At 42.2% G+C, this 27,921-nt stretch overlaps 1 protein-coding gene across 1 annotated transcript in view; it reads left to right on the forward strand.

Annotated features, from left to right (window-relative positions):
• DLGAP1 (DLG associated protein 1) overlaps nucleotides 1-27,921 on the forward strand; it is a 320,327-nt gene that overhangs the window by 198,793 nt on the left and 93,613 nt on the right. Inside the window, exon 5 of the mRNA XM_033837587.1 lies at nucleotides 16,816-16,845. Within this exon, the coding sequence (XP_033693478.1) occupies nucleotides 16,816-16,845 (30 nt within the window). The remainder of the gene's footprint in view (nucleotides 1-16,815; nucleotides 16,846-27,921) is intronic.

Consider the following 27,921-nt stretch of genomic DNA (forward strand, 5'->3'; position numbering starts at 1 on the left):
AGTTCTGGAGGCTGGAGGTCTGAGATCAGAGTGCCCACATGGTCAGGTTCTGTGTCTGATGAGGCTTCTGCTTCCTGGTTCATAAATGGCCTCACATGTAACTTCACGTGGAGGAAGGGGCAAGGGTACTTCCTTGAGCCTCTTTTATAAGGGCACTAATCCCATTCATGACGGTTCCACCATCATAACCTAATCACCTCCTAAATGCCCCACCTCCTAAGACCATCACATTGAGTGTTAGGATACCAGCATGTGAATTTTAGGGGGACACAAACATATAGACCATCTTTATTCAGTTTGCGGAGGTGAAGTGAGAGAATGCATATAAAAGTTAACCTACTGCCTGGTACTTGGCAGTGCTAAATATTAATGGGTGGGGATGATGTTGATAGTGGTGGACTTGGTGAAAATGATAAAAGTGATGAAAGTAATGGAAGTGAGGGAAATAGAGGTGATGATGGTGGAAGTGGTAGAGGTGGTGGAGGTGATGATGGTGGAGGTGATGATAGTGGAGGTGATGGTGGGAGGTGATGATGGTGGAGGTGATGATCGTGGAGGTGATGGTGGTGAAGGTGATGGTGGTGGAGGTGATGGTGGTGGAGGTGATGATGGTGGAGGTGATGATGGTGGAGGTGATGGTGGTGAAGGTGATGGTGGTGGAGGTGATGACCGTGGAGGTGATGGTGGTGGAGGTGATGGTGGCAGAGGTGATGATAGCAGAGGTGATGGTGTTGGAGGTGATGATGGTGGAGGTGATGATGGTGATGATGGTGGAGGTGATGGTGGTGGAGGTGAGGTGATGGTGGTGGAGGTGATGATGGGGGAGGTAATGGTCGTGGTGGCAGCAGCTTTCATTGTAAGAGTCCTCTTCATCATAATAGCAATTTGTATACTAACAATAGTTATTACAGTAGTCTTTTTAATAGAATTGTTTAGGCGTATCCCATCAACAGGGATTTTCTTTCGATTAGTACTTCTAGAGAGCAAAAGTATAAGAGAACCAATGGGAGCAATGCTGTAGTAGAATGCACAGGTCACTAAGGGCAACAGAAATGTAATTAATTATCATGCTGTGTACTAAGGGCCATAACAACAATATGCTGAGTGATAAAAGAACACAATCAGGGGATAGATTTGTGCCTCAAGAGGATTGTGAAGGCTTCACTGCAAAAGGCAGTGAGCTGAGCCCAGAAAGTGAAAAGAAATTGTCCACATGGAAAACTGGGGAAGGGTGTCCAAGTCAAGAGCATAGCACATGTAGAGGAACAGAGACCCAGAAGTACATGGTATATGAAGGAAAGAGTGGACCACAGAATAGCGTACACAGAGGAAGTGATGGAAGAAGAGGTTGGATCTGAGCCTTGAACTTTATCCTTCAGGCGGTAGAGAGCTAGTACCTGTTTTTAGGTAAGGAAGTCACTCTTATGGAGAATGAATTAAAGAGAAAAAAGCCTAAGACAGAAAGACCAGTTGGAAGACAGCTGAAAGTGTCCAGACGAGAGGACACAGTGCTGGCCCAGGCGTGGAACTGGGGATGGAGAGAAGAGAATGGGTGTGAGAACCTACCCCGGAGACGGAGGGGAAATAGGAACAAAGGAAAAGGAGTGGGTTTGAAGTAAGTTCTCCCCAGCTTCTCTGCATTTAGGCTGCCCTGATACGGGAGGTGTGCTTGCCACACTATTGATAAGCATCTGAAATTGAGCCTAGAAGGAGGAAGAACACAGTGGCTGTAAAAGTAATACAGATTAAGGACAAGTACTTCAGTAGCAAGCGGTCTCTAAAACACTCCCTGGTGTTACCTAGTTCTCATTAACTTTTAAGGATGAGAAATGTAGAAGGAGAAATGTAGAAGTCAAATTCTGTCTAGTGTGTGTGTGTCTCTCTAATCAGCAATGAGTGACTAAAGAGTAGTGATCATGTTTCCCCCCAAAAAAAAATTCTGGAAAAATCTGGAATCTTCATAACTGATTTTTAACAGATAAGAAACAATATTAACTTACCAAGGCTCCTTTCTGAATGTCACTGTTCTATCTTTAATAATGCTTCTGTATTTCCTGAACAAAAATACATCTTGTAGAAAATTCTGAAGAGCATAACATGAAATTCATAAATAACATGAATAATGCAGGACTTTGTTGTCAATTGGAAGGATTCGGCTTCTTACTCTAAGTGAAACAGGAGTTTTAGCAAATGGGTTACATGATCTTGGTTTTTAAAGAATTCTTCTTATTGCTCTGCTGGGACTAAGACTATATGGGGACAAGGGCAAAAGCATCTATGATTATTTCTTCAAAATAAATTCTAAAAAATGGAGAGTAGAATTATTTCATCAAGCCTATATTTGTATAGGTTCTCTTACAAATTATAATCCCATAAGCAGTGCATGAGGATATGTGGGAGAAAATATCTGTTTAGAAAGTTAGCTCCTGGGGAGTTCAAGTTCAAAATCTGTTTTCTACCTTTGGAAAATACCTGGCTCCATCTAGGACTTAAATAATCTATTTCCATGACACGGTTATCGTTTCTGCTCAAGTACAGTCATGAAGCAGAAAAGCATGAATTATCAATTTAAGAGTAGGTAGGATTAAGAATTGCTTCCCAAGCAGCCACATAGCACAGGGAGATCAGCTCGGTGCTTTGTGACCACCTAGAGGGGTGGGATAGGGAGGGTGGGAGGGAGACGCAAGAGGGAGGAGATATGGGGATATATGTATATGTATAGCTGATTCACTTTGTTATACAGCAGACACTAACACACCATTGTAAAGCAATCATACTCCAATAAAGATGTTTAAAAAAAAAAAAGAATTGCTTCCCATGTTTATCAAGCATTTATTGAGCACCTACTGTGTGCCAGGCACTGGACTGCTCCTGAGGACACAGCAGTAACACCCACCCAGGAACTGCCCCTGCTTCAGATAATCGAGACTTTTTGATTTTTTGTAATGCTTATGCATATAATAGTTTACCATGGTTATAGGGTGCTGAAAAGAGAGAAATAACAGTGTTAAGATTCTAGGTCAACTATGAAATGTGTGTTCAGGGAAAATTCATTGCCCCTTCCTCAAGGAAATCTTCCTTGAGTTCCAGGTGAGGGAACAGCAAAGGACAAAGGCCAGGAATGAGAAGAAAAAGTTAACTGAAAAAAGCCAGCATCACTGGAACACAGAGATTAGTAGTGGGGAGAGAGGGGAGGAGGGATGTGCGTGGTCTAAGTTAAAAAAAGAAGTAGGAAGGACCCAGATAACCCAGAATGTCATACACCATCTGAAGGATTTTGAAAGTTTTGTAATGGGAGGCTAGTAAACGGTTTCAACCAAGAGTCAAGCAGCTTAACCTTTTCAGATGTCCTTTTCTGAGGTATAATTGACATATAACATGTTATTTCCAGGTGTACAACGTAATGATTCAATACTCGTATATGTGGCTGAATGATCACCACAATAAGTCTAGTTAATATCCGTCACCACACATAGATGTTCTTAATTTAAAAACCTAACATATGGGACTTCCTTGGTGGTGCAGTGGTTAGGAATCCTTCTGCCAATGCAGGGGACACAGGTTCAAGCCCTGGTCTGGGAAGATCCCACATGCCACGGAGCCACTAAGCACCACAACTACTGAAGCCCGCGTGCCAGGAGCCCATGCTCTGCACAAGAGAAGCCACCGCAGTGAGAAGCCGGCTCAACGAAGAGTAGCCCCTGCTTACCACAACTAGAGAAAGCCCGCGCACAGCAACGAAGACCCAATGCAGCCCAAAATAAATAACAAAATAAATTCATTTTAAAAAAAAAACCTCACATAAAACTAATAGACTGACCTTGATTTCAATGTGCTTAGTTACGGAAAAGTTAATGTTAGATGGTTTATAGACCAAATATGGACCATTTCGCTACCGGACAGTTGTCAGTTGTTAACTTCAGGATGTGGTTAATATAAGCAGAATTCTTCTATACATGTGGAGATATTGAAATAGAAATGACTCAGAAATTTCTCCTAAACATAACACAATGTTATGCTTGATTGCACTTGTAGAAACCATACCCTTGCCTTTTCACTGCAGACTTTGAGAAGGACAATCAGAATTTTTGCACATCACTTACCAAATGAAAAGGAAAACCTCTAAGACAAATTTGTTTCTGCAGGGTGGCTTTTGCACTCACATAAAGATTTAGCCGACAGCTAACAAAAAAGAATTTGGGGACTAGATGGGAGAAACAGCTGTCCAGGAAGCTATCAGTTGCCAGGTTTGCTTGGAACGCAGTGGAATTCCCTGGAAGCCCCATTTAGCTCACTGGTGATCATACGCCTTTAGAAATCACATTATAGCCTCAATTTTCTGTCTCATCTCCTCTTGAAAGAGAACATACATTTCCAGGCTCCCCCAGGATGCATAATTTTGCACCATATTTAGTGGTTATTACCACCATTTATCTCTCCAGTCGTCCCCCCAGTCCATTTTGTATAAGTCTGAATATGCCTTGCACACGTTTAAAAATGACATTCTCAGTTAGACTTCAAAAGGCAGAAGTTAGCTAAAATGAGCTCACTTTGATTATCTTATTCCAACAATTAAAAAGTTTTAGTTTGCTTGGATTTCCCTGGTGGCACAGTGGTTAAGAATCCGCCTGCCAATGCAGGGGACATGGGTTTCAGCTCTGGTCCGGGAAGATCCCACATGCCGCAGAGAAACTCAGCCCATGCACCACAACTACTGAGCCTGCGCTCTACAGCCCGCGAGCCACAACTACTGAGCCCACGTGCCACAACTACTGAAGCCCGTGCACATAAAGCCCATTCTCCACAATACAAGAAGCCACTGCAATGAGAAGCCCTCACGCTGCAACAAAGAGCAGCCCCCGCTCTCCGCAACTAGAGAAAGCCCACGCACAGCAACGAAGACCCAACGCAGTGAAAAATAAATAAGTAAATTTATTTAAAAAAAAAAGTTTTAGCCTTCTTAACAGTATTCACTTTTTTACGTCATCACATGTGGGGGATTATAAAGATGCAGCGCAAAATGAAAAAAAAAATCTAGAAGGCTTGGAACACTAGACTTAGTCTGCCTTGCTTTGTCTTAAAGACTGGGATTGTACAATCTAGTGAATATTTATTTTTCCTTAACCGTTACCTAGCACTTGTATTTGTCAGCCGTTGTTCAAAGAGGCTTTACAAATATTAACACATCAAATATTACATGTGTAATATTTGCATAATAACACATCATGGGGCATTCTGTTTCTCATTTATGGTGGACAGCTCCTTAAACTGAGAATATCCTGATGAAAGGTGCCAAGCTAGCTCTGAGGATCTGAGTAGATATTTAGCGGAGCACAGTCCAATATTTGGGCAAAGCCATATAAGAATGTGTTGGGGAGGAAATATTTTCCCTCTACCCTCTTATGTTCTTTCCTTGGGGGCCTGCAAATTAAACTGACAAAAGACAGATTAGCCAGAGAAAACACAGAGTTTAATTCAGGTACATATGGGAATTCATAGAAAAATATAACTCAAGGAGGTAGTTAGAATTTGAGGCTTCTATACCCTCTTACTAGGGGAAGGGGAGGAAAGAGCACGTAACCAATGACTCAGGAAAGATAAATGGGCCCTGGGGAGGATAGATGAGAGATATGATCGTTTTATGACAATATCTGCTTAAATGTGGTGACATTTCTCTTCTCTGGTGGTGAATCAGTCTTACCTGGTTGCAGGAACTCCTGGAGAGTGGATTTATGACAACCGAGCTGGCTCTACTTTTAAGCAGATAAGAGAGTTCAAAAAAAGAAACCCATTCTCAAACGTCATCAGCTCGAAATAATTTTATGCCACAGCAGCATATTCCAGATGCCTTTGGAAAGAACCAGGGCCAAAGTAGACTGCCCTTGACCCCCACTGCTAGCAGCCATTCGGGCTCTGAGCTAGCCCTGAGGGCAGAGCTCTGTACTGGAATGAGGCGAGAATGGACAATCTCGAGTCCCAACATACTCCAGGGGCCCAGTCATGCTGGTCTAGAAGTGTCAGAGATGTGCTGAAGTCCAGGTGTGCACTGAGGCCATCCTCAGGGACAAGACCAGCACTGGAGAAGCCTCACTTCCTAGAACATTCCTCTGTGTTTCGGGGTTTTAATGATGTCTCATAGAACGGACTTTTTCAAGAGTACAGAATTTCTTTTTATCACCCCTTAGTCAATCATAGTGGGAAACTCACGTGGTCCTCTTCACCAACAAACACCACAGACATTTACCAACACCAGACAGTCGATGCTATTAGTGGCATCCTCGTTTTGACCACTGAGGAAACTGAGACACAGAAAAGTTTAATGACCTTTCCAAGGGTCAAATGGCTAGTCAGTGATGCAGTCAGTATTTGTATCTGTTCAGTTTGACTCCAAAATTGAAGCTCTTAGAAATTCCCTGGTGGTCCAGTGGTTAGGACTCTGCACCAGGGGGCTGGGTTCGATCCCTGTTCAGGGAACTAAGATCCCCACGAGCCGCATAGTGCGGCCAAAGAATAATAATAATAATAAAGTCACTAGCATGTGATAATTAAAAAAAAAAAATTCAAGCTCTTAACAACCATGAATCGTGCCTCTACTGTGAGGGCTTCCTTGAAATTTTTTATTTTAACTGAATACAAGCATAATAAGTGACGTCAAGGAGCTTTTATGGATAGGATTAATGTGATAATCTTATAACCTAAAAAGCAGTCTTGCTAATAATATCACTCTCTCGACCCATCCTAATGTAACAGATGCTTCAGATCTGGTCATTTGTCTGCCCTAAGATGAGATCTAAAGCAGAATAACACCATACACATTATACATAGGTATAGGTACCCTTGATTCACAGTTTCTGTTCCTTTGCAGAGTGCCTCTCGATACTCATAACCTGCCCTAGACCCCAGTGTTTCCCTCTCATTATCACTCAGCTCGGGAATGATGGACTCAGTCAACATGCCCCAGTATCTTCAATAGTATCATTCAACAGCTTTACACGTACTCCCAGACATGTCTGCCCCAAAGAAGTTTGTGATTGAACTGGTGACAATGAATATACTCATGATCTTTTTAGAGTAGAGGTTCACTGGGGGAGGAAACAGAAGTTTGAACCATTGTATAGATTTCTAGATTGTTAGAGGTAGATATATTCTAGTTTTAGATTATTCTAACCATTCTCCTCCATAATTGGACGTGGTGCCTGCACAGTTTCAGGGAGCTTCAGGACCCCCGCTAAGTCCCATCCAAGGACCACGTTCTCCTGCCTCCAATTCTGTGGCCATATTGACTTTCAGCTGCTGTTGATTAGGAAGTGTATTTGATCCTTCTGTGAACGGCATTGTTACATGCAACCAACAAACAATAAATTTTCATTGTACACATACTCTGCCAGGCACTGTGCACTGTGCTAGTCACGGTGGATACAAATATAAATCAGGTATAATCCTCCCTTTCAAGTTTCCATCAGAGAGAGAAGCATGAAGGCAGAGAGAGGCAGGACAGTTCGGGTGTGTACAAAATGCAGAGAAGACGCCAGGAAAGGTTTCACAACACAGGAGATATTTGAGTTGGTTCTGAAAAATGGGTTAAGTGTGCAGCAGCCACTCCTATGACCACTTACAAAAAACTGGCAGATTAGAATCTGATCCATTTCTTTTAAAAGCTATTTGGAAGTCTCGAAGATTCCGCAGAGGGTGGAGAAGAAAAGAATCTGAATTTTAAAATTTCATTCCATGTTTTGTCAAACCATGTCTATATTCTGTGACCCCGGATAAGACTGGAAGCAGCATCCTTGCACAGCTTGACGGGCATTCTCCGGGCTTTCCATGTGATGGTGTAAAACAGCACGCAAACAGCAGGGGGCAATGCGGTTTCACCAAAAATCACAGGAAACGCTCCAGATCTTGTTTTGACTACGAACTTTTAAAGCATCCTGGTGCAAAGGTGAAATCCTTAATAAAAAGAAGAGTGTCGCTAAGGAAAAAAAAAACTTTTAAAAATCGTTTCTTCGAAAGCTTCCCGAATTGCCGTCAAAATTGCCTTTCAGCATTTGTGCACAGATGAACGTTTTGCAATATTATTTGCAAAAGAATTTCTTCAAATTTTTTCTCAATACAGCTGCCTGATCTTCCCCATACTCTGCCTAAGAAATCTAACCAGCCCCCAGCTAGCCCGAATTCGCACGGCTGGGACTCTATTGCGTCCTCAGCCCATCGTGGGCTCTCCTCCCTCCGCGGCCTTGCAGCGTACCCAGCTGCCTCTTTGGCGGAGCTGCGGCTCCCTTGAAGGTAATTCCAATCGGGCCTGTGTTCTGTTTCCGGCTCAGCAGCCGCCAGGTGTGTGCCCTCCCTTAAGCCCCAAGGATGAGAGATCAAAGGTGTGTCTACATCTGCCTCCTGCCCAGCTCTTTAATCTGTTACACGTTCAAAAGGGACAAGTACGGTATTGTGCGCTTAGGGAGGGAGGACAAATCAGAGCCATGGAAATGGACAACGACCCAGAGTGTGTGAACGCGCTCAGAGGAGGTGGGTTACGTCGGTCTACATAGTAACCCTGCCATTTGGGGAGTGTTTTCTTTTAAATTATATTATGAATATTATGCGTAAATGGAAACGGAGGTCTTCTTTTCTCTGATTGGAGCCCTACTAAACCCTCTTAAAAAATATATTGTAGGAAAAAAATATATATATATTGTAGGGAATTCCCTGCCGGTCCAGTGGTTAAGACTCGGGCTTTCACTGCCTTGGACCCGGGTTCAATCCCTGGTCGGGGAAAGAAGATACCGCAAGCCGCGCAGCATGGCCAAAAAATAATTTAAAAAAATTTTTAATATTGTACATAGGCCCATTTGGAGACTACTGTTAAGAGAACTATAACGAGGCAAAGGAAAATCCTTTTAAAATTATGAAATGGACATTTTAAGGACATTTATAGGGACCTTATTTCACATACAGCAAAAATGACAGACTAAGAACTTAAGGAAACAGCAGAAAAATTTTAAGAAAGACAGTTTCCAGTGGACCCATCTATTTTCCACATGAACAAGACTCAATAAGTACGGAAATACATTTTTTAAAAAACAGTAGACTGCAAGTTAGATATTTAGAAAATAGTCTTGGAAGCAGAGGTAATGGACGGTATAGAATCTACCCAGACATCAGCCCTCCTGCAGTTCTTTCCGGCCACAGTTTTGGATGAAGGGGTAGGGCAGAAAAGAGCTCACAATCTAGTAAGAAATTATTTCTAAACTTAAATTTAGAAATCATTTAGAAAGTTGAGTACCCACAACTTTCTTTAGATTCTCAGGAGAGCTCCCTAATTTCCAGCAAAGACATAAATGTGAGAACACAGACAGTTTTTTTTCCTCTGCTCTCCTGTGCCCCCACACACACACAAGCAATTTTCAGCTTCCTCTTCTCTGCACAGTGGTGACCAAAAGGAACTTCAGCAACTTCAGTTGTGCTGAGCTGCCATCACAGACAGATATTAAGTCACATTGTCTTTCCTCAGTTACAACAACTTTGAATCCAAAAGTTCACAATGTGTGAGAGAGAAGAATAGTGACACAGTTATTAGATTCTCCGGTGAGGAGGGAGTCCTTATCAGCTGCATCAAATATTTCCATTCATCTACTTAAATATTTATTCAGCACTGTGTCCAGACACACTACTTGACTCTGGAAATCGTTGAACGAAGTGTCTTGCTCACAATCTAGAAGTGGAAGCTGGCATTCATGAAATAATCACAGAGATAATTGCTCTGAAAGAAACACAGTTTTTGCAGGAGAATCTACTGTAACAAAGGAACTAATTTAGAGGGTCAGGGAGAACTTCCCTGAGAAAATCCTCATAAGCTAAGAGCTGGAAGATCAGGAAGAGTGACAGAGGGCACATGTTAATATTCAGAGACCTAAAGCGTGGTGTGACCGGAGTACCGATTGCTAAGGGCTGAGATGCCAGGTAAGGTCAGAGAATTTGGGCTCAGGTTCAGTTACCTGTTGCTACATAACATATGACTCCAAAACATAGCAAAGGAGCTTAAAAACAACTGCTTTCGTATACCCCACGATCTTATGGGACATGAACTTAGACAGGGTTCACCTGGATGGTTCTTCTGTTGCATATTCAGCTGGAGGTTGGGCTGGTCTAGGAGATCCGGGATGGCATCATTTTCACCATATTCTATTGGTTAGAGCAGTCACAGAGCCCACCCAGGTCAAGGGGAACAACTGTTCTCAATGGGAACAGTTTCAAATAATTTGTGGCTACCTTTAGTCAGCCATGGTTCACCATGGGACACAAACTATTTACATTCCCCTGTAGGCAACATGTACTCACTCCTAAAGCCGTCCAGAAAAGTCATCTTATTACGGCATTAAGTTCAAGTTTGAGGTCCAGGTTCTTACCATCTAAATAAGGGTCAAGTGCTGATAAGGCATCTTTGATAGAGCTCTCTGGTACAGCTGCTCTCAATATGAAGACTTGTGAACTGAAATGAAAAGTACAATACCCCCACCATACACACACATACCAACCCAGCATATACGGATGGTACAGAGGTGAGATCAATGCAGTGAGCATTCTCATTCAAAGAGTGGAGGAAAAGGAGGCACAGAGCAATCACTGGCCTGGAGCAGTTCTGAAATCCACATACTGCCAGTTCCTTGACTTGGAGGGCCCAGTCCTGCTCCCTGACTCTCTGCAGTTCTGGTTGCCACGCTGAAAACTCTTGGTCATACCTCCTAAGTTATCCTGTTTCCATAATGTCTTAGTTAGCTCGAGCTGCCATAACAAAATACCATAGACTGGATGGCTTAAACAACAGATATTTATTTCTTACACTTCTGAAGCCTGGAAGTCTGAAATCAGGGTGCCAGCATGGTCAGGATCTGGTGAGGACTGTCTTCCTGTCTTGTAAATGGACACCTTGCTGTGTGCTCACATGGCCTTTCCTCAGTGCATACATGTGGAGAGGGAGAGTAATATATTTCTCTCCCTCTTCTTTCAAAGGCACTAATCCCATCATGGGAGCCCCACCCTCATGACCTTATCTAGACCTAAGTAACTGCCAAAGGCCCTACCTCCAAATGCCATCACATTAGGGGTTAGTTAGGGCTTCAACGTATGAATTTGGGGAAGGGGCGAGGGGAACACAATTTAGTCCTTAGCACATAAGAAACGGCATTTGCCACTGAATAATCTTCTCAGCCTATCTCCTGCCCATAGATGTTTGGAGGCTTTAAAGACTCTTCCACTTTGAACTACCTCTGCCCATTTTTATCCAAGCTGATAATGTGTACATTAATACACTCCTCTTGAAATCTTTGTGGGTCTCCTATGAATCTTATTAGACTTCACTCTATTAGACAAAACACACATCCACAATTCTCCTCAAGACAATCCCTTCTTTGGCCTGGGCTCAGAGTCAGGGTGCCGTGGGAAAACACCCTTAGGATTCTTAGAAGAATTTTTGTCTCTTTTAGAAGCTTGAGCACACTTAAGTCTTTCTGAAGGCATAAAAAAGGGTCTTATGGCCACACGCTTGAGATGATCTCCACCATCAGTCAATTTCTAAGTTGAGAGCCTCTTGCCTTTGACAAAACTAGGAATGTGAAACCATTTTATCTTTTTTTAAACCAACAAGTACTAGCTCTATATATTTCTTCTAAATTTTGCTTGAAAACTGAGCAGTTCCTTTTTTTAACTCATCTTTCTTTATACATTATCATATGCAACTTTTTTAAAGAACCAACTGGAACTTTAAGCATTCTACCTGCAAATCTCCTTACTAAAATCTATGAATTCATCAGGTATTTTTTTTATTTTCCATGTTACTACAGGTGACAACGTTGCCAAGCGCCCTGTCTCTACATCAGAAGAGTTGCCTTTTCTCTAGTCTCCCAGTTTGGGAGGACGGTGGCAAGTTTTCCCTGTCTTCCTAGCTTTCACCAGCAGTCTCCTCAAGGCCTTCTAGCTTCTTCCCTCAGCAGGTTGTTAGTTAGAATGTCTAAACCTGGTCTCTCCATCACAGCAGTCTTAGGGCTTCCAACCTGGTATGTCAGGGTTTCCAGAGACAGAAAAAAAGAGGCTGCCTGTTTCATAAAGCCTGGGCACAGACATTGGGAGAGTATCACTTCCACTGTACTTTTAATGGTCAAAGCAGTCTCAGAGCTGGCCCTGATTCAAGAAGAGGGGACATAACCCACCTCTCTCTATGGGAGGTGTACGGAAGAATTTGTGACCATTTTTATTCCACTATGGGTGACATCATGTAGGGCTTTGCAAGTCATGTTAAGGCTTTTGAATAAAGGCTTTTATCTTAAAAGTAATGACAAGCCATTTAAGAATTTTAAAAGGGAGAGGATATCACATAATTGGACTTGCCTTTTGAAAAGATCACTCCAGCTGCATTGTAAGAATGCACTGAGGGACTTCCTTGATGGTCCAGTGGTTAAGACTCCGTGCTTCCAATGCAGGGAGCACAGGGTTCAATCCCTGTTCAGGGGAACTGAGATCCCACGTGCCACAAGGCACGGCCAAAAAAAAGAATGCATTGGAAGAAGGTTATTAAAAACAGAATGGCTCTTTCTTTGTTCCTCTTTCTCAATCCATATCTTATCATACAGATTCCTGTGAACATTACTATGGCAATGTGGCCTGGGGTAATGACAGTAGAGGCAAGAAAACTGCAGATTCTAGAGATATTTGGATATAAAATCAATTAGCTAATACTCCTTGAAGTCCACTTAGGGCATAATCTTGCTTCCAACCCTAACGCTAACCATAGCCCTAACCCTAACCCTAACCCTAACCGTAACCCTAAACCTAACGTTGCTAAACTTACTTCTTGGGGACTTTTTACATTATAATCCTGAAACCTAATCTCTACTGTAATTTTTGTGTATTCACTCCACACATCAATGTTCACTAATCTCCATGAAGACCAGCCTCTGAATAGAAATAGTCAGTGGTCAACAGAATAAAACCTAGGATTCTGCTCAATGATATCCACAATTAAGATAACATGTTTGAATTACACTTGCTGGGATTGATCAGATTTTCTTTGAAGACACCTGGAAACACTTGGCAAATATCACTTTTTCGTCTGATAAATATTGATTAAGTATGTACTGTATGCCACGCACTGTTCTGGTCAAGGGAGTTACAGCAGCAAGCAAGAAAGACCAGGTTCCCGTTCTCATTCTGCTCACGTTCTAATGAGGAAAAACAGCCCAAAACAAAGAACCAAACACTAAATCAATGAGATAATCTTTAAGTAGTGATAACTGCTATAAAAAAAAAAATAAGGGAGCTTCCCTGGTGGCGCAGTGGTTGAGAGTCCGCCTGCCGATGCAGGGGACGCGGGTTCGTGCCCCGGTCCGGGAAGATCCCACGTGCCGCGGAGCGGCTGGGCCCGTGAGCCATGGCTGCTGAGCCTGCGCGTCCGGAGCCTGTGCTCCGCAACGGGAGAGGCCACAACAGTGAGAGGCCCATGTACCGCAAAAAAACAAATAAATAAATAAAAGAGAGAGATGGGCCAGAGAATTCTTACTGGGACTGCTATAAATACGGTAATCAAGGAAGGATTCTTTGAGAAAGTGACATTTGCAGTAAAAGCTGAATGAAGAGAAAGAGCTAGCTGTGGGAAGATCCAGCAGTTTGGGGGAGAGCTTTCAAGACGGAGGGAGCAGCAAGTAGGGGTGGAGCGGGGACAAAAAGGAATTAGCACTGCAAAGTACAGAGAGAAAACCAAGCGGCTAAAGCATTTGAGTGAGGGAGAAAGTCACCTGAAATGAAGTAGAAGAAATAAGAAAATAAGCAGGAATACATCACATAGGGCCTCAATGGCCAGGGTTAAACATTTGATGAGCATTTTAACAATAATGAGATGTCACTGCAGAGTTTTAGTGAGTCCTAGTCATTCACACTTTAGCATGAATTATTTCAACCTGACCCTTTCTCCTAAGAATTACTTTAGATCAACTGAGGTGAGTCATTAGGTGGAAAAAACATTTCGGTGGACTATGAAGATTTAAATGGGGGAGAGGGGATGGGTAGGCTCCACTGTGTGTATATATACATATATGTATGTGTTTCTGGCTTACCCTGAATTCCAGGCAATGTCAATGTCAGCCAGTCACCAGACAATGTCTACTGTGTGTCCTAGAAGTCAGCGATGCTACGTGTAGCTTTTCAGCACCAACATCAATCATTTCTTAAATATTCATTTTTTTAATATTTCTATTTTAAGATAAAGGAAATAGCTTCTCGTTCTATAAGTTTTTGTATAATGTTAATATTAGCTACCTAACCAGATTTAGCCAATTCTAGATTTTCACTATAACATAGTTAACCTTGCAATATAAAAGCCTATCTTGCTATAGGGAAAAGCTTGATTTGGGGTTTAAAAAAATAAGAGAAGTACATATGGAGTAACAAATCACTAATGTTTTTGTTAAAATAATGTTTACACTTAGAGTTCTAAAGTCCGAATTTTGTTTTTTAATGGACCTTTTTATCCCTTACTCTATAAATGCTTTCCTGGACTCCCATCCACCACCACCCACATCTCCCATAAGAAATTCTTTAGACTTTCTTGCTTTACTTGCATCAAGCCTGTTTCTACACACTGATTAGATCGCACTGTTGTCCTTTCATTTGAGTGAGAGTTGCTGACACCATAGTTGCGCACAAAAATAAACACGGCTGGAAAAAAATCAATATTCCGACCTGGTTTCCTGCATAAAGATTCCACAGTTTAAAAAAGACAGGATCATTGCTTACTAAGCCAGTGACTCATACCTCTTGGCATGGTTGCCTGACCAAAAGAATGCCAAAACCGTTTAGCCTGTGTTCTTAGTTGATGGTCAATGACTGTTATTTCCACGGTGACCTACGTATAGTATATTTTTGCGTATGACAGGTTTAAGAGGTTGTGAAATTACTGGCAAAATAATAGTAAATGCTCAGCTTATTCACATTTGGCTTGTTTGGTTAAATTACAACCCCTTTTGTGAATATCTCAGAAAGTATTTGGAAGGTCAAGATTTTCTTCTCTGGCCCTGAGTAGAAAGAAGCATCAGTTATGGCCATGGTGTGTCAGACCTGGTTCATACCAGCTGGCAAAAGCCAATTGTTACATTGTCGGGAATTTTCTAAGTCCATTATTAAACATAGCCATTATTACAAATCAAATTAGGCAAACTTCCAATTATAATTATGTTAAGAAACAAAGGTAATAAATACCTAAAACTCTTTACTTCTAATCGTTTGACTACATCTTACTATCCATGCTCTTGGGGTTTTCTATGTCTCCTGTCCGTGTGTGGTGAAATAATACATGATGGTTTTGCTACTACCCATCTCCTCCCAAAGCCACGTTCATTGACATCCAAGCTGGTACCTCGACATAGGTCTTAGTGGGAGTATTTACATAGTGTTGATGTTGAAACAGTTTTAATCTAATGAAAATAATTTATACAAAAGTGAAAAATAGTTTAATAGCAGCTCACATAAAAGATGTAATGATAATGAATTCATTGGGAAAAGAGCAAACTGGGATGAAATTCAGTGCATGATTTTTGTCAAATCATGATTGATTTGCTGGCTATGAATACAAGAGTTGGGCCCAAATCAACAGAAGTATTCTGTGAGAATCTATTGGCTACATGGAACTTGCAATAAAGAAGACGGTATATTATATTATTACGTATAGTTTGTGTATATCATTTATGTCAGTAAAACTCATAATATATACACACAATACAGGCACGCTTTTTCCTCTGGAGAGTCCCTTGTTAAACATTGACCAGACATTACTGGTTCCACAGGAAAGATGAAATTCGACTGGTAACTTAAAAGCAGTTTTTTTCAGAAAGTTATAAAGGAGAGCGAGTTTGTCTCTTTGTGAACAGAATCTGTTCAAATCAGCGTGTGCTCAAGCTGATAGCAGTTCGGTTTGCCCGTATGAAAAAGGGTTTTGTTTCCATTTTTCCTTTAAGACTCCTCCTGTTTGCAAGAGAACCAGAATTTCAACCCAATGAAACTGTAGCCTTTGTTTTTTCAGCCCTAAGGTATCATGGCTATCACATAGGGTTTGGGAAATATTTGTTTATTTATAATTATGACTTATAAAAAAAAAACTTTCAAAATCAAACTATTGGACAAGGTCTCATTTAGTTTAGTATTTTCACCTTTCAATTCACCAAAAAGGCACATGAATATCCAATCAAGGGTAGTGTCTATTTGCTTCATGAAAAATTTGACAAGCTCAGCCCCTCCACTGACCTGCAGGGGATGGGAACACTGAACCCAGGAGACCAGAAATGGCCTCAGGTCCAATCACCCCAGAAAAGGATGTTGCCGTATCACACCATGATTTTTAACCACCTGTTATGTATTTCAACAGAAACCCTGTCCCAACACGTAGCAAATGATCTCTAAACACAATTTAAGTAGGAAATATTAGACCTTGGCGTCTTTTTTAGTGAAGTTTCATCAATCCATCATCCAGCATGATTTATCTACAGACATAGTCATTCAAACTATTGAGACTCGGCCTTTGTTTCATCCAAACACACGTCAGATCCCTTATTTAAGTGAAAAATCCTCCCAAATGGTACTAGTGGGGAGATGAAGACACTCAGGAGGTCTAATCAACGACTGAAAATTACTTCGTTTTTGAAGTTGATATCTGTTTACTTGAATTCTCAAAAAGCCAGGGAAAAAAAAATCCAGTTCTGAAGCATGTGTGTATTGTGAGAAGCCTGGCAAAGGTAATTGGATCCATCCTATAACTGCCACTTTTTGTTTTTATTCAAGGTGTCATAAAACTGAGTTCTGCAGTTGAAGGTACGTTTTTACAACCACAAAATCAATAACGTTTCGCTTCGAGGTTGCACCGCGTGGCTTTGTAGCTACACCGCTTCTGTGGCCGTGGTGTCTGAAGCCATGTTCTAATTGCCAGCTACCGCCATTCCATCTGTGTTTCTCCTCGTCCTGGTCCCTTTATGCCACGCGTCTCTCAGCGCCCCCATGAGTGGCCTTAACACTGACCCCAGCAGCAGCATTGATGAGAGCAAATGTGTTTGGTTCTGTCCCTGATGGGATGGTCTCGGGCCCAGTTCCTTAGAGAGCCCTTCCCTCTGCAGCATCCTTATCTGAGGCTGGACCTTGAGTCTTGTCAGGAACCTTGCCCCCCTTCTTTCAGTAGAACCTTTTCTAGAGGGTTTTGGTCCCTTATCCCAATGCAGCAGACATGTTTGCCCAGGATGTCTGCAGGCATGGAGTCATTATAGCTTCCTGATGAGAAAATTAAGTGGTTAGGGCATTTGCCAGTCTCCAAACACGAGGTACCACCCAGCAGGTATTGCAAGAACCAGCTTCCTTGAGTGTCACCCATGTCACCCACACTGGGCAGTCCCCTGGAATTGTGCATTTGAGAAACTGAGAAGAAAATGAAGAGGGATTTAAAGAAAAAGGAGGGCCGGTGGGGGAGAGAAGACACAGCCGTGTTTCACTGAGTAACCCCCAAAATGATGTTAAAAGCACCTCATTGTTTGAAATGACTCACTAGTTACTGGTATAAAATCGGCCATCTTTCCCTCAGAGGAGCCTACATTTCGCAAGCAGGGAATGTGTCATTTTCTCTCTTTGTGAGTGTCTATTTGTTGTGGGGTGTGTGTGTGTTCTCGTTTATTGGGGATTTGTCAGTCATGCATTGGAGGGTTCTTCGTCCCCACTTAATCAGGGGAGGCTCCTTGGAAGAGGTGGTGGGCTTTAAGGTGAGTTTTCAAATTTCAGAAGAGATGTGGCGTCACGAATGGGCAACGCATGGGGGTGGAGGTGGGGAGCGGGAAAATGCCACGGGTGTTGGAGTGGTGAGACCACCTGCTAGACTCAAGCAAAGGGACTGGGTGGGCTGGAGTTGGTAGGTTGGGAGATGAGAGAGGGACTCGGGAATGTCCCCACGGGGCTGGCACATCCAAAGCGGGGGGCTCTGTCCTTTTACTGGATTTAGTCCCATCGTATTTTGCAAAACACATTAAAAAGGCAACAATTCTGACATTCATGGCAGAAAGTGCGCTGCTCTCTCAAGTAAGGAAGGGACCAGGAGATGGTGCAGGCAGTGGCATTTCAGGGTCAAGAGAGGAGCTAAACGATGTCCCTCAAGGAACAAGGGAAGGCACAGTGCACGTGTCAGGCCCCTGCAAGGCCAAGCAGGGATTCAAGTTTCCTCTGCACAGAAACACGGAATTTTATTGAGAGATGATCCAAACCTCACCCTGGCTAACAAAACAGAAGACACAGCCACGAAAGCAAGCAGGACCATGAGGATGACTTTGCCTGTGGAAACTCCCAGTGGCAAGTCAAGCCGTGTTTCAGTTAATTATCTGTAGAATTCCAGATAACAGTGGGTCCACACTGGGCTGTTTGGATGTGTTATCGAGGAATGGCTTTGAAGTCAGAGCTTTTAATATTTCCTGCTTGGCCTAAGCACAGTATTCCACTTACAACAAAAGGATGGAAAAACACATTTTTCAAAAGGCCAGAAAGCCAAGAGAACATTAGATAACTTAAAAACTATTGTTCTGCTAGAACAATGGCCCCGTCATCATTTTGCTCGTAACTATGGTTACTCCTGGTTGCATCTGAACCCCCCAAACAGGTTTATGGTCTTCAGAGCAAAAGAAGAGTGAGGAAGAAGAAGGGCAGGGGGCAGAATGACTGCCTGGGGCTTTTTCAGGGCATCCTCATCACTCTGAGTTCCTGGGGCTCACGGGGAGTGGCCGTGGGTACCAGAGGTCAGGACTATTTCGACTGCTGCTTGAGCATCTTTCTGGCAGCTTCTTGGCTGCAGGCTGTAGTAGCTTGAAGGCTTGGGAGCATGCTGTGTTGTAGCTGTGTTAGAACCTGTGTGTCCAGGGGGCCCCCGGGGCGCCGTTGTTGAGCGGAGGGGGTGTTCCACGCATGCGCTCTCCGTGCATCCGGAAGGGGAGAGTTTAACAAGCATGCTTTGTGGGATGTACATTGGACACTGTTGTCTCGATTCGAAATCAAACCTCAGATGGTGGTGCTACGTGAATGCTTAGCTCTTTACTGGCTATCTTCCATCTGCGGAACGGACTCAAGGCGGCTTCTACAGCTTATGAAGGCAAGAAATATGCAGATCAGTGGAGGGCATCACTGCCAGAAATGAAACCGATTTCCCTTTCTTTAAAAATGACTCTGTTCTGGATTATCCTAGAACTCTGAGAATGGCACTAAGGTTTTAGGTAGGTTATCCTTTTCTTTTTCTCTTCTTTTTAAGGAAAAACAATTGTCAAATCATAAGAGAACGTCAACAGATTCCACGTGCTACTTCCTACTGAGTATTGTTTTTACGCAGGTCTGTCCGTTCTCTTTTTCTGAAGCAGGGCTGCCCCCTTCAGCATTTTGCAGCTTCACATAAGCTTCTAAAATCAGCAGAAAGGAAAAAGCTATTTATGTCACGGGAATGGTAAGGTTAAAAGTGAATGGGCCTTTCATATTTTAAAGACTTAAAATTACGGTGAAAGAGAAACACACATCAATACTTTCTTTTGCGATGAAGAAAAAATATTTGAACAGGAAAAAATTTAGGTTTGAAAGAAATAATCGCAAAGTTTTGTTGATAACGCTGAGTTCTGGACTCTAATTTCAGATTGATAACCTCAAACTCAGAAAATTGGGGGGAATTCCCTGGCCGTGCAGTGGTTAGGACTCTGCGCTCACTGCCGAGGGCCCGGGTTTGATCCCTGGTCAGGGGACTAAGATCCCACAAGACATGCGGTCAAAAAGAAAGTAAAAGAAAATTGGGGTAAGAGAGAAACATCCAGACAGCTAACTGGGGAGAAGGAGAAATAGTTGGGGCGATAGCAAGAATTCCAAGAATCTTCTAAATATTCCTCTTAAAAGGGATATTCCCTCTTGAAATTGGAGGAGGAAGAGGTACATATTTCCACAAGTAGGACCAACGTACCAGCCTGTCCAAGCACAATGAGAAGGGAGGTCATGGAAGCCCTGAGTCATGCCTGAGTTAGAATTGCCCTGACATCCTGCAGGCATCTTTCCAGGGAGAGAGCAGGGGAGAGAGGGTCCAGCCCCAGTCAGAAGCTCCTTATCCGACTCCCAGCTCACTTGGGGCTGGGAGGCTGCAAGCCCGGAGGCTGAGGACAGGCCTTTGCAACTGATAACCAGGTGCACTCTGTGAGGAGACTTGCCTCAAAGGCGACTTGTTTATCCCTTGTAGGTAGGTGACAATCCGAAATTTCAAAATGTTGTCAAATTCTTCTGAAAGCCTCTATGAGGGAATGAAGTTTGGTTTCTTTGGAAAAGTTCCATGTCTTTCAAAATGGGAACAGATGAGCCTCTAGGAAGAAATCTAAGAGGCGAGATGGTGACCCAAGCCCCCACTGTCGATGGTGCCTTTGGAGGGAGGGCTGGGTTTTCAGTTAACCCCAGAGGTAACGTTTTGCTTGTGAATCCCGTGTCTCGATGAACAGCTTCGATTTCATAAACAAAAGCTCTGCCGGGCTTGTGGAGCTTTTGTTTTCCTTTTTTCTTCTTGTCACCTCATTTTATTTAGATAATTTTTTTCTTCCAGTGTTGAGATATAATTGACACACGGCACCGTATAAGCTTACGGTGGACAGCGTACATCATGAAATGATCATCATAGTAAGTTAATGAACATCCGTCACCTCATATAGTTAGAAAATAAAACAAATTTTCCTTGTGATGAGAACTTTTAGGATTTACTCTCTTAATAACTTTCATATATAACATACAGCAGTGTTCATTATATTTATCATGTTGTACCTAATATCCTTAGTACTTATTTATCTTATAACTGCAAGTTTGTACCTTTTCATCACCTGCATCCAATTCCCCCCTCCTAACCCCCATCCCCACTCCCCACCCCCTACCCTACCACCACCTCCCCACCTCTGATAACCACAAATCTGATTTCTTTTTCTTTGAGTTTGTTTGTTTTTGAAGTAGAATTGACCTACAACACAATGTTAGTTCCTGGTGCACAACACGATTCAATATCTCTATACATTACAAAACGGTCACCACTAGATACTTTGAAGGTGTCTTTCTTCATGGTAATGACTCATGTACCATAAACCCCACAGAGCAGGGCACTTAGGACTGTTGTCACATCCAAGGTGATGTTCTCTGTGGCCTCAAGACCTCAGACCCAGTGAATGGAATGACTCCTCAAGAATAGGTTAAAAATAAAATAAGGAAAAACGTGACTCAATCTTTGTTCCCATTTTCAAAATTCACAACACCCACAGCTTCATGTCTGTATTGTCAATCTGTAAACATAGAGCTGCTTTTCAGTTATGAAGCGTTGATCTGACCTTTCATGTGTAAGGAATGAGATACTTTTGCTTAAGTAATTCTGTTTTCCATAATATGACATGCAGTGTTTCCAAAAATGCCCCAGTCTCAGTCTGTTTGGACTGCTATAACAAATTACCATAGATTAGGTGGTTTAAACAACAGAAATTTCTCTCTCACAATTCTGGAGCCTGAAAGTCCAAGATCAAGTCCCTGGCAGGTTCCTTGTCTGGTGAGGGCCCCCTACTGGGTTGCAGACAGCTGACTAGGGAGCTCTCTTGTGTCCCTTTCATAAGGGCACTAATTCCATTCACAAGGGCTCCTCCCTTATGACCTATTCACCTCCCAAGACCCAACCTTTTAATACCTTGGTGGTTAAGATTTCAACATATGAATTTTGGGGGGACATAAATATTAAGTCCATAGCAACACCAAATGAATTTAACATTTAAAAAATATTTCAAATGTATTGATATCATTCCCCCCCAGATGAATTTTGTTCTTGTCATTGTATCTTTCTTTTTCTGAGCAAAGCCATATACTTGATACATCAGGTTAGACTGTGGTAGATCCATTAACAAATAGATAGCTGATTGGACCTCTTTCTAGTAATAAATTTAGGATAAAGATTCAATATGTTTACTACTGGAAATCAAAGCAAAACATCTTTACAGACCTTCAAGTCAGAGAGCTACAGAGATAAGCAAGGGCTGCCTCCAGGGAAAGAATCCCTCCCTGTTCAACCAGAGTGAAGGGGGGCAGTGTGTCAGGGATCTAAAAACAGAATACTGTAGAAACTGAAATCAAGACTCAAGAAAGTTGTTTCTGCAAAGACACCCAGACCCTCTGCCTGCAGGGCTAACCTGGACTCTGGATCAACTGTACTGAGCAGTCAGGGTTCTCTCCTCAAATGTATTTTGCAGAGCATTGTTATACTTTTGGTGAAATTGTACTATTAAATAACAATGTCTCTGGGAAGAATGAGCACTGAGCTGAGAATTTACCAAGTAGCTTCCAAAAACTAGGACCCTCCTGAAATGGCAGAGATAGTGTGACCCATAAAATGGAAGTTGAATTTTGCCTAAATCGCAGTCTTTGTTGGGATGACCCTCACCTTGGGAAGAGTTCACCTCGATAACCAGCGGCAACATTTCATAACTTTCTCACAGTCACCTTTTTGTTTTGTGTTGTTTTCCTTTTTCTCCTTCTCTCCTTCCCTCTCCCTCCTCCTCTATTCCAGCTGTACTTCTGTTTCTGCTGTGTCACAGAAAGCAAAGTAGACGGCCCTTCAGGCAACAGAAGGCCAACCACTAACTGGATGGTTTTGGCAAGTAACTACTTGCCTAGTTATCCAATAGGATGGAGATCTCTATTGCCTGGGGCAGCTGAAAAGACTAAAACAAGCTGATGTGTGTAAAGGACTTAACCTAGTGTATGGTATACAGTAGGTGCTTCTAAGCTCTTGTTCTCTTCTCTACCTTTCCCTCTCTGTGCTGACTTCCCAAGCCGCCCTGCAGCCCTCCCTCTCTCCAGGGTCCAAAGATCTAGCCAGCAAGTGATCACTTCCACCGGAGTATATGATGGCACGCCGCTGAAAGTGTCATTTTGGGCAAAGCCATAGCAAACAACCAGAATAAACCTTTGCTTCTCTGCTTTGAGAGAGTTTCGAGGGAAGCAGCTCCTCAGATGGGAATACAGCTCCTTGATCACCTCACGGGAGCTCCGTGCCCAAGTGAACAGGGCTGGGGTCCAATCGCAACCCCACTTGGAGGTGTTCCCATCAGATGGGATGATTGCCTTACCTGCTCATCCAGTCCTGGGTGGGGGTGGGGAGGAGAGGAAAGGTTTCAGCTGGTCCAACAAACAAAGTGTTAGGTAAACACTGATTTTTATCAATATTAATAATGTTTTCTTATGAACTAGTTTATAAGGTCACAGTGTTCCTGAGTGCGCTGTTTGTCAACACTAACCAAAAATATGGAAGTTTTTGAATAAAGAAAACTAAAGAGACAACAACCATAGCCATCCCAAGAGCAGCCTTCTATAAATCTTTACATCTATAGCCAAAAACTAATCAAGTCTGTGCTGAATAAGCAGCCTTGAGCACCTAGCAAGAGATTAGCATAACTCAGAAGACAGTTTGCTTCCAAAGCGCCAAAGCATAGCCTTCACCACCCTCCCTGGGGCAGGAACTAGAAATGTATAAATCAAAGGCAAGCTGTAAAGGAAAAGCTGCCAGTTTAAGTCACTGATTTATTTCCTGGCTTTCCTCTTTGTTTTTTAAGAGAGTAAGTTTCAGCGCTTATGTGTTGACTATTTTTAGCAATCTTCTGGAAGTTTTCAGTGCACACAAAGCTCTTAATAAAAAAATAACCAACTCTATTATGCCGCATTAAGAAGGCAGCTTTTAAGGACAGTGGTCTCATTGGCAGTCTTTGAAGTCAATTCGATAGTGACTTTAAAGCCACTTCTAGTATTTTGGTTCCAAATTTAGAAAATGACCTTTACATTTTCAATCTAAAATTGTGGTCTGACCTTACTCTTAATTTTGGGACACACCATAATTTAGACAACTGCTAAAATCACTTAAGGCTTTGGTTTGGAGTATGAAGCTGGAAAAATCACACCCTCTTAAATTACCCATCACATCCATTAAAATTAACTGTGAAATCAACTTGATGTTGGCCCTGTGTGCATTTGGTATTCAACTAAGATGCTTACCTAGCTAAATATTGCCACAGCTGTATATACAACGGTTTGGTTGAAGCCATTAATGCTTTAAGTTGGAAGAATACACATGATGACTTTAGTTTGGTTTAACTGAGGAAAAAGCCAACGCATTTTTACAATAATACGTCAGTGAAATGCAAAATCAGATACCAGTCCCAAAAGCTTTATGGATCTGAAATGTTTCGGAGATATGTATGGATTTTCAGGTGTTTCCTAGTTTTAACCAACATGTATGCTTAGGTGGAAACAGAAAGCTAACGGATACAGTTCTCTTGAGTACAGTTTTTTTTGAACACATGCCTGTTAGGAGATACAGAGGCAAGTTTAATTTCCTTTTAAGCCTTCTGTATACCATGGTTGATTTTATAGATGGCCTCCTCAAGTGTAAACTCCTAACACTGAGTTTGGAACACACTCTATTGGAGGACAGTATAAAGGACATTCCTAGGTTCAAACTTTGTCCCCATAACTCCTTGGCTGTGCTGTAATCTGAAGCAAGTCACTCTCTCTGAATCACACTTTCCTCATCTATAAAATGGGCTTAAAAGTACTGAGCAATCCAGATGATTAAGAGGCCTAAATAAAATGAGATCCTGTTGAAGTACCTAGTAAAGTGTTTGGCACATAGGTATTCAATATATTTTAGATGGTTATATATATTGTTTTGTTACTGCCTTTATTTTTATTGCATTGGCTCAAAAACTGAATTCTCAAAATCAATGCTTCTAATTTTGCTTGACGTTATTTCATAAGTTTTTAAGAGTAATGATCGTGTGCCTAAGTAATTATGAATTTGTTTTTTTTACTAAATTGAATATAATTTTATTGCACGCAACCTAATGGAAATCTAACCAAAGTTAGATACAATCAAAATCACATGGTAGGGCTTCCCTGGTGGCGCAGTGGTTGAGAGTCCACCTGCCGATGCAGGGGACACGGGTTCGTGCCCCGGTCCGGGAAGATCCCACATGCCGCGGAGCGGCTGGGCCCGTGAGCCATGGCCGCTGAGCCTGCGTGTCCGGAGCCTGTGCTCCGCAACGGGAGAGGCCACAACAGTGAGAGGCCCGCGTACCGCAAAAAAAAAAAAAAAGAAAAAAAAAAAATTCACGTGGTACTTAGGAAAAATGATCAGCATGTCTCCAAATATCCTTTACTCCACTGTTTTCCGTTCTTCATCCAGTTGTTAATGTGGTTTAAGTTTGGAGCATTTTTGTTTTGTTTTAATACTGCTTTGGAATAACATTACTCCGGTAAATGTTCCCCAAATTAAAAATAGAACACTTTAAAAAATATCACCCTAGAATGATTTAGAACATACTCGCCTTTTCAACATCCCAGCACTTGTGGAATATTATAAGGCACATTGAGGGGAAGAATTCAGCCTGCTTAAGGCCTATGGCAGCTGGCACAGAAAGACTTTATTTCCAAACATATTTTATTACTTTATTGTTCTTAACCTATTAAGACAAAATTAATAAAGTTATTAAATGCCTGCATTATGCCATGTCTCATATGAGGCTGTGAGGAAAGACAGATGAACCAGACGTAGTTCTCCTATCTAGAAAAGGTGGCATCTATGGAAACAGATCATTACAATTTCATATAATAAAAATGGAGTAGTAGGAGTAGATTAAAGGAGTTACATGAACATAGAAGTCAGCCTAGGAACCCTGCCTGGGGATCAGAAAGATGCCCCAGCGAAAGACATACAGAAGGCAAAGCGGAAGCAGTGTATCTGCAGGTGTACTGAACCCCAGGGCAGACAGATCCCGGCCGACGCCTCCAGGAATCAGATGCGGCCGCTCCCAGGCACCATCTCGCCAGATGGCAGGAGGGAGCGGCTGGGATCCTTAGCATGGGACACATATAAGTGAACATCCTCCAGAATGTGTGGCTACAGTGAGGAGCTCTGGTCTCCGTGATCCCACTGAGGACGGGGGTCTAGGTGCTAGTGGAAACAGCTCTCAGAGAACACTGAGCAAGCAGCCCTGTACCCTGGAGGTGAAGCTGTGTGTTTCACCCGTGCACTTGGCTTTGGCCTTAGGCAAATCTTGTCCTCGACCTGCATGGAACCTCACAGGCTCCTTTAGAAAATTCACCCTATATCATTTAAAATATACCACAATGATCCACATCCCCTGTTTTTGGTTGTTGTTTTGTGGTTTGTTGTTGGGGTTTTTTGTTGTTTTTTTTTGTTTGGTTGGTTGGTTGGTTTTTTTGGCCAAGTTGCACCGCTTGCGAGATCTCAGTTCCGCGGTGTGGACTGAACGCAGGCCACGGCAGTGAAAGCCTAGAATCCTAACCACTAGGCCACCAGGGGTCTCCCAACATCCCCTTTAGATAAATTTATCTTCTTTAAAAATCTTTTAAAGAATTTGTATCATTTTTTAATCTACGATTAAGTATGTAAAACTCATTCTGTTTATGATTAGCTATGATTCCTTGGTAATCATACATATTTAGTATGTATGAAAGTATTTTCAAATGTAATGGAATTTTGTGAGTGGTAAGTTTAACAATTAGTGATGCTAACATATGTTAGTTTATACCATTCAATTGAATTTTTATTAGTTTTGATCTTGCAATTTTTTAATCCGTGGTTTAGTGCCAGTAACTTTTTTCAAGACTCAAATATTTTATATCCTCTTGAAAGGCTCATAAGCTGAGGCCTGGTGCCTCACAGGACATAATCATTGTAATACCTGTTCTGTGCCCTTATGGGATTGCTGTGGGGTTAAGTGGGGTGAGGGACTGAAAGTACTTCTGAATCTAGAGTGAAATATAAATACTTGTTATCATGAATATATTGCTGTGTATAGAAAATCAGTCTACTGTTGATACCACAGAGGACAGTGTATGTGTATATACATATATATATGTATTGTCTTATTTTTATGGAATAACTGCCCCTAGAATACTTGGTAATATACATTAATCATTACTTATTAATACATTTGTTATTTATAATTGGTAAAAATATATACGTATATATACTCAGAGTAGTATTATCTATAAATACATTGTCTTACTTTTTTGGAACATCTGTGCCATCTTGTTTGCTGCCTTCATGAAGGATATGTTTCCCTATAGCATAGTTGTTCAGAGTTCAGTTCTAGAGTCTGACTGCCTAGGTTTGAATCCTGGCTTTCCTGCTTATTAGCTGTGTGACTGTGGGAAAGTTAACTAACTTCTCTGGACCTCTCTTGCCTCACTAAAATTTGGAATGACAATAATAATTAATGATTAAGTTGTATAATCCATGATAAGTTCGTGGAACCGTGTATGTCAGATCGTATGCACTCGATAAACGATGATGGCTGTAGTAAAAATAACAGTAGTCCTACTAGGAATAAAGGAGGTGAGAACAATTCTCCAGCTAGGAAAGGTCTTTAATTTACACACGCAGTATAGGAAGAACACAGGTGTGGACATATGTTCGGTTTCCATCACTGCTGTGTCCTCAGTGGAGAATGTAGTACAGGGACCACGACTGGGGGCTGACTAACCCACCTCTCCACGTGCTGGGTTCTCTGTGTGGGAACTTTGTCAGTTTCCATTACTTGTTCAAGCGAGGATTCATTTCAGCCCCAAGTCCAAGGGCTCACTGCTCTGTTTCCTGCCATGGCACGTCCTGACTTTCCTGGATGCTTTGAACTGCTTTTGAAGATCACATTCTATTACCACACGTTACAAAGAATTCTGGTTTTGATCCTGGGAGTGGGCCATACTGCATTGCTTGGCCCAGAAATCAAGGATTTCAGTGTGAGGTTTGGGGTAAGAGCCCGTGGCTTTGCAAACAAGGCGGCCTGGCTCTTAGCCCAGAGCGGG

The sequence above is a fragment of the Tursiops truncatus genome, chromosome 13, assembly GCF_011762595.2.
Source record: "Tursiops truncatus isolate mTurTru1 chromosome 13, mTurTru1.mat.Y, whole genome shotgun sequence".
In the NCBI taxonomy this organism is placed as follows: Eukaryota; Metazoa; Chordata; class Mammalia; order Artiodactyla; family Delphinidae; genus Tursiops; species Tursiops truncatus.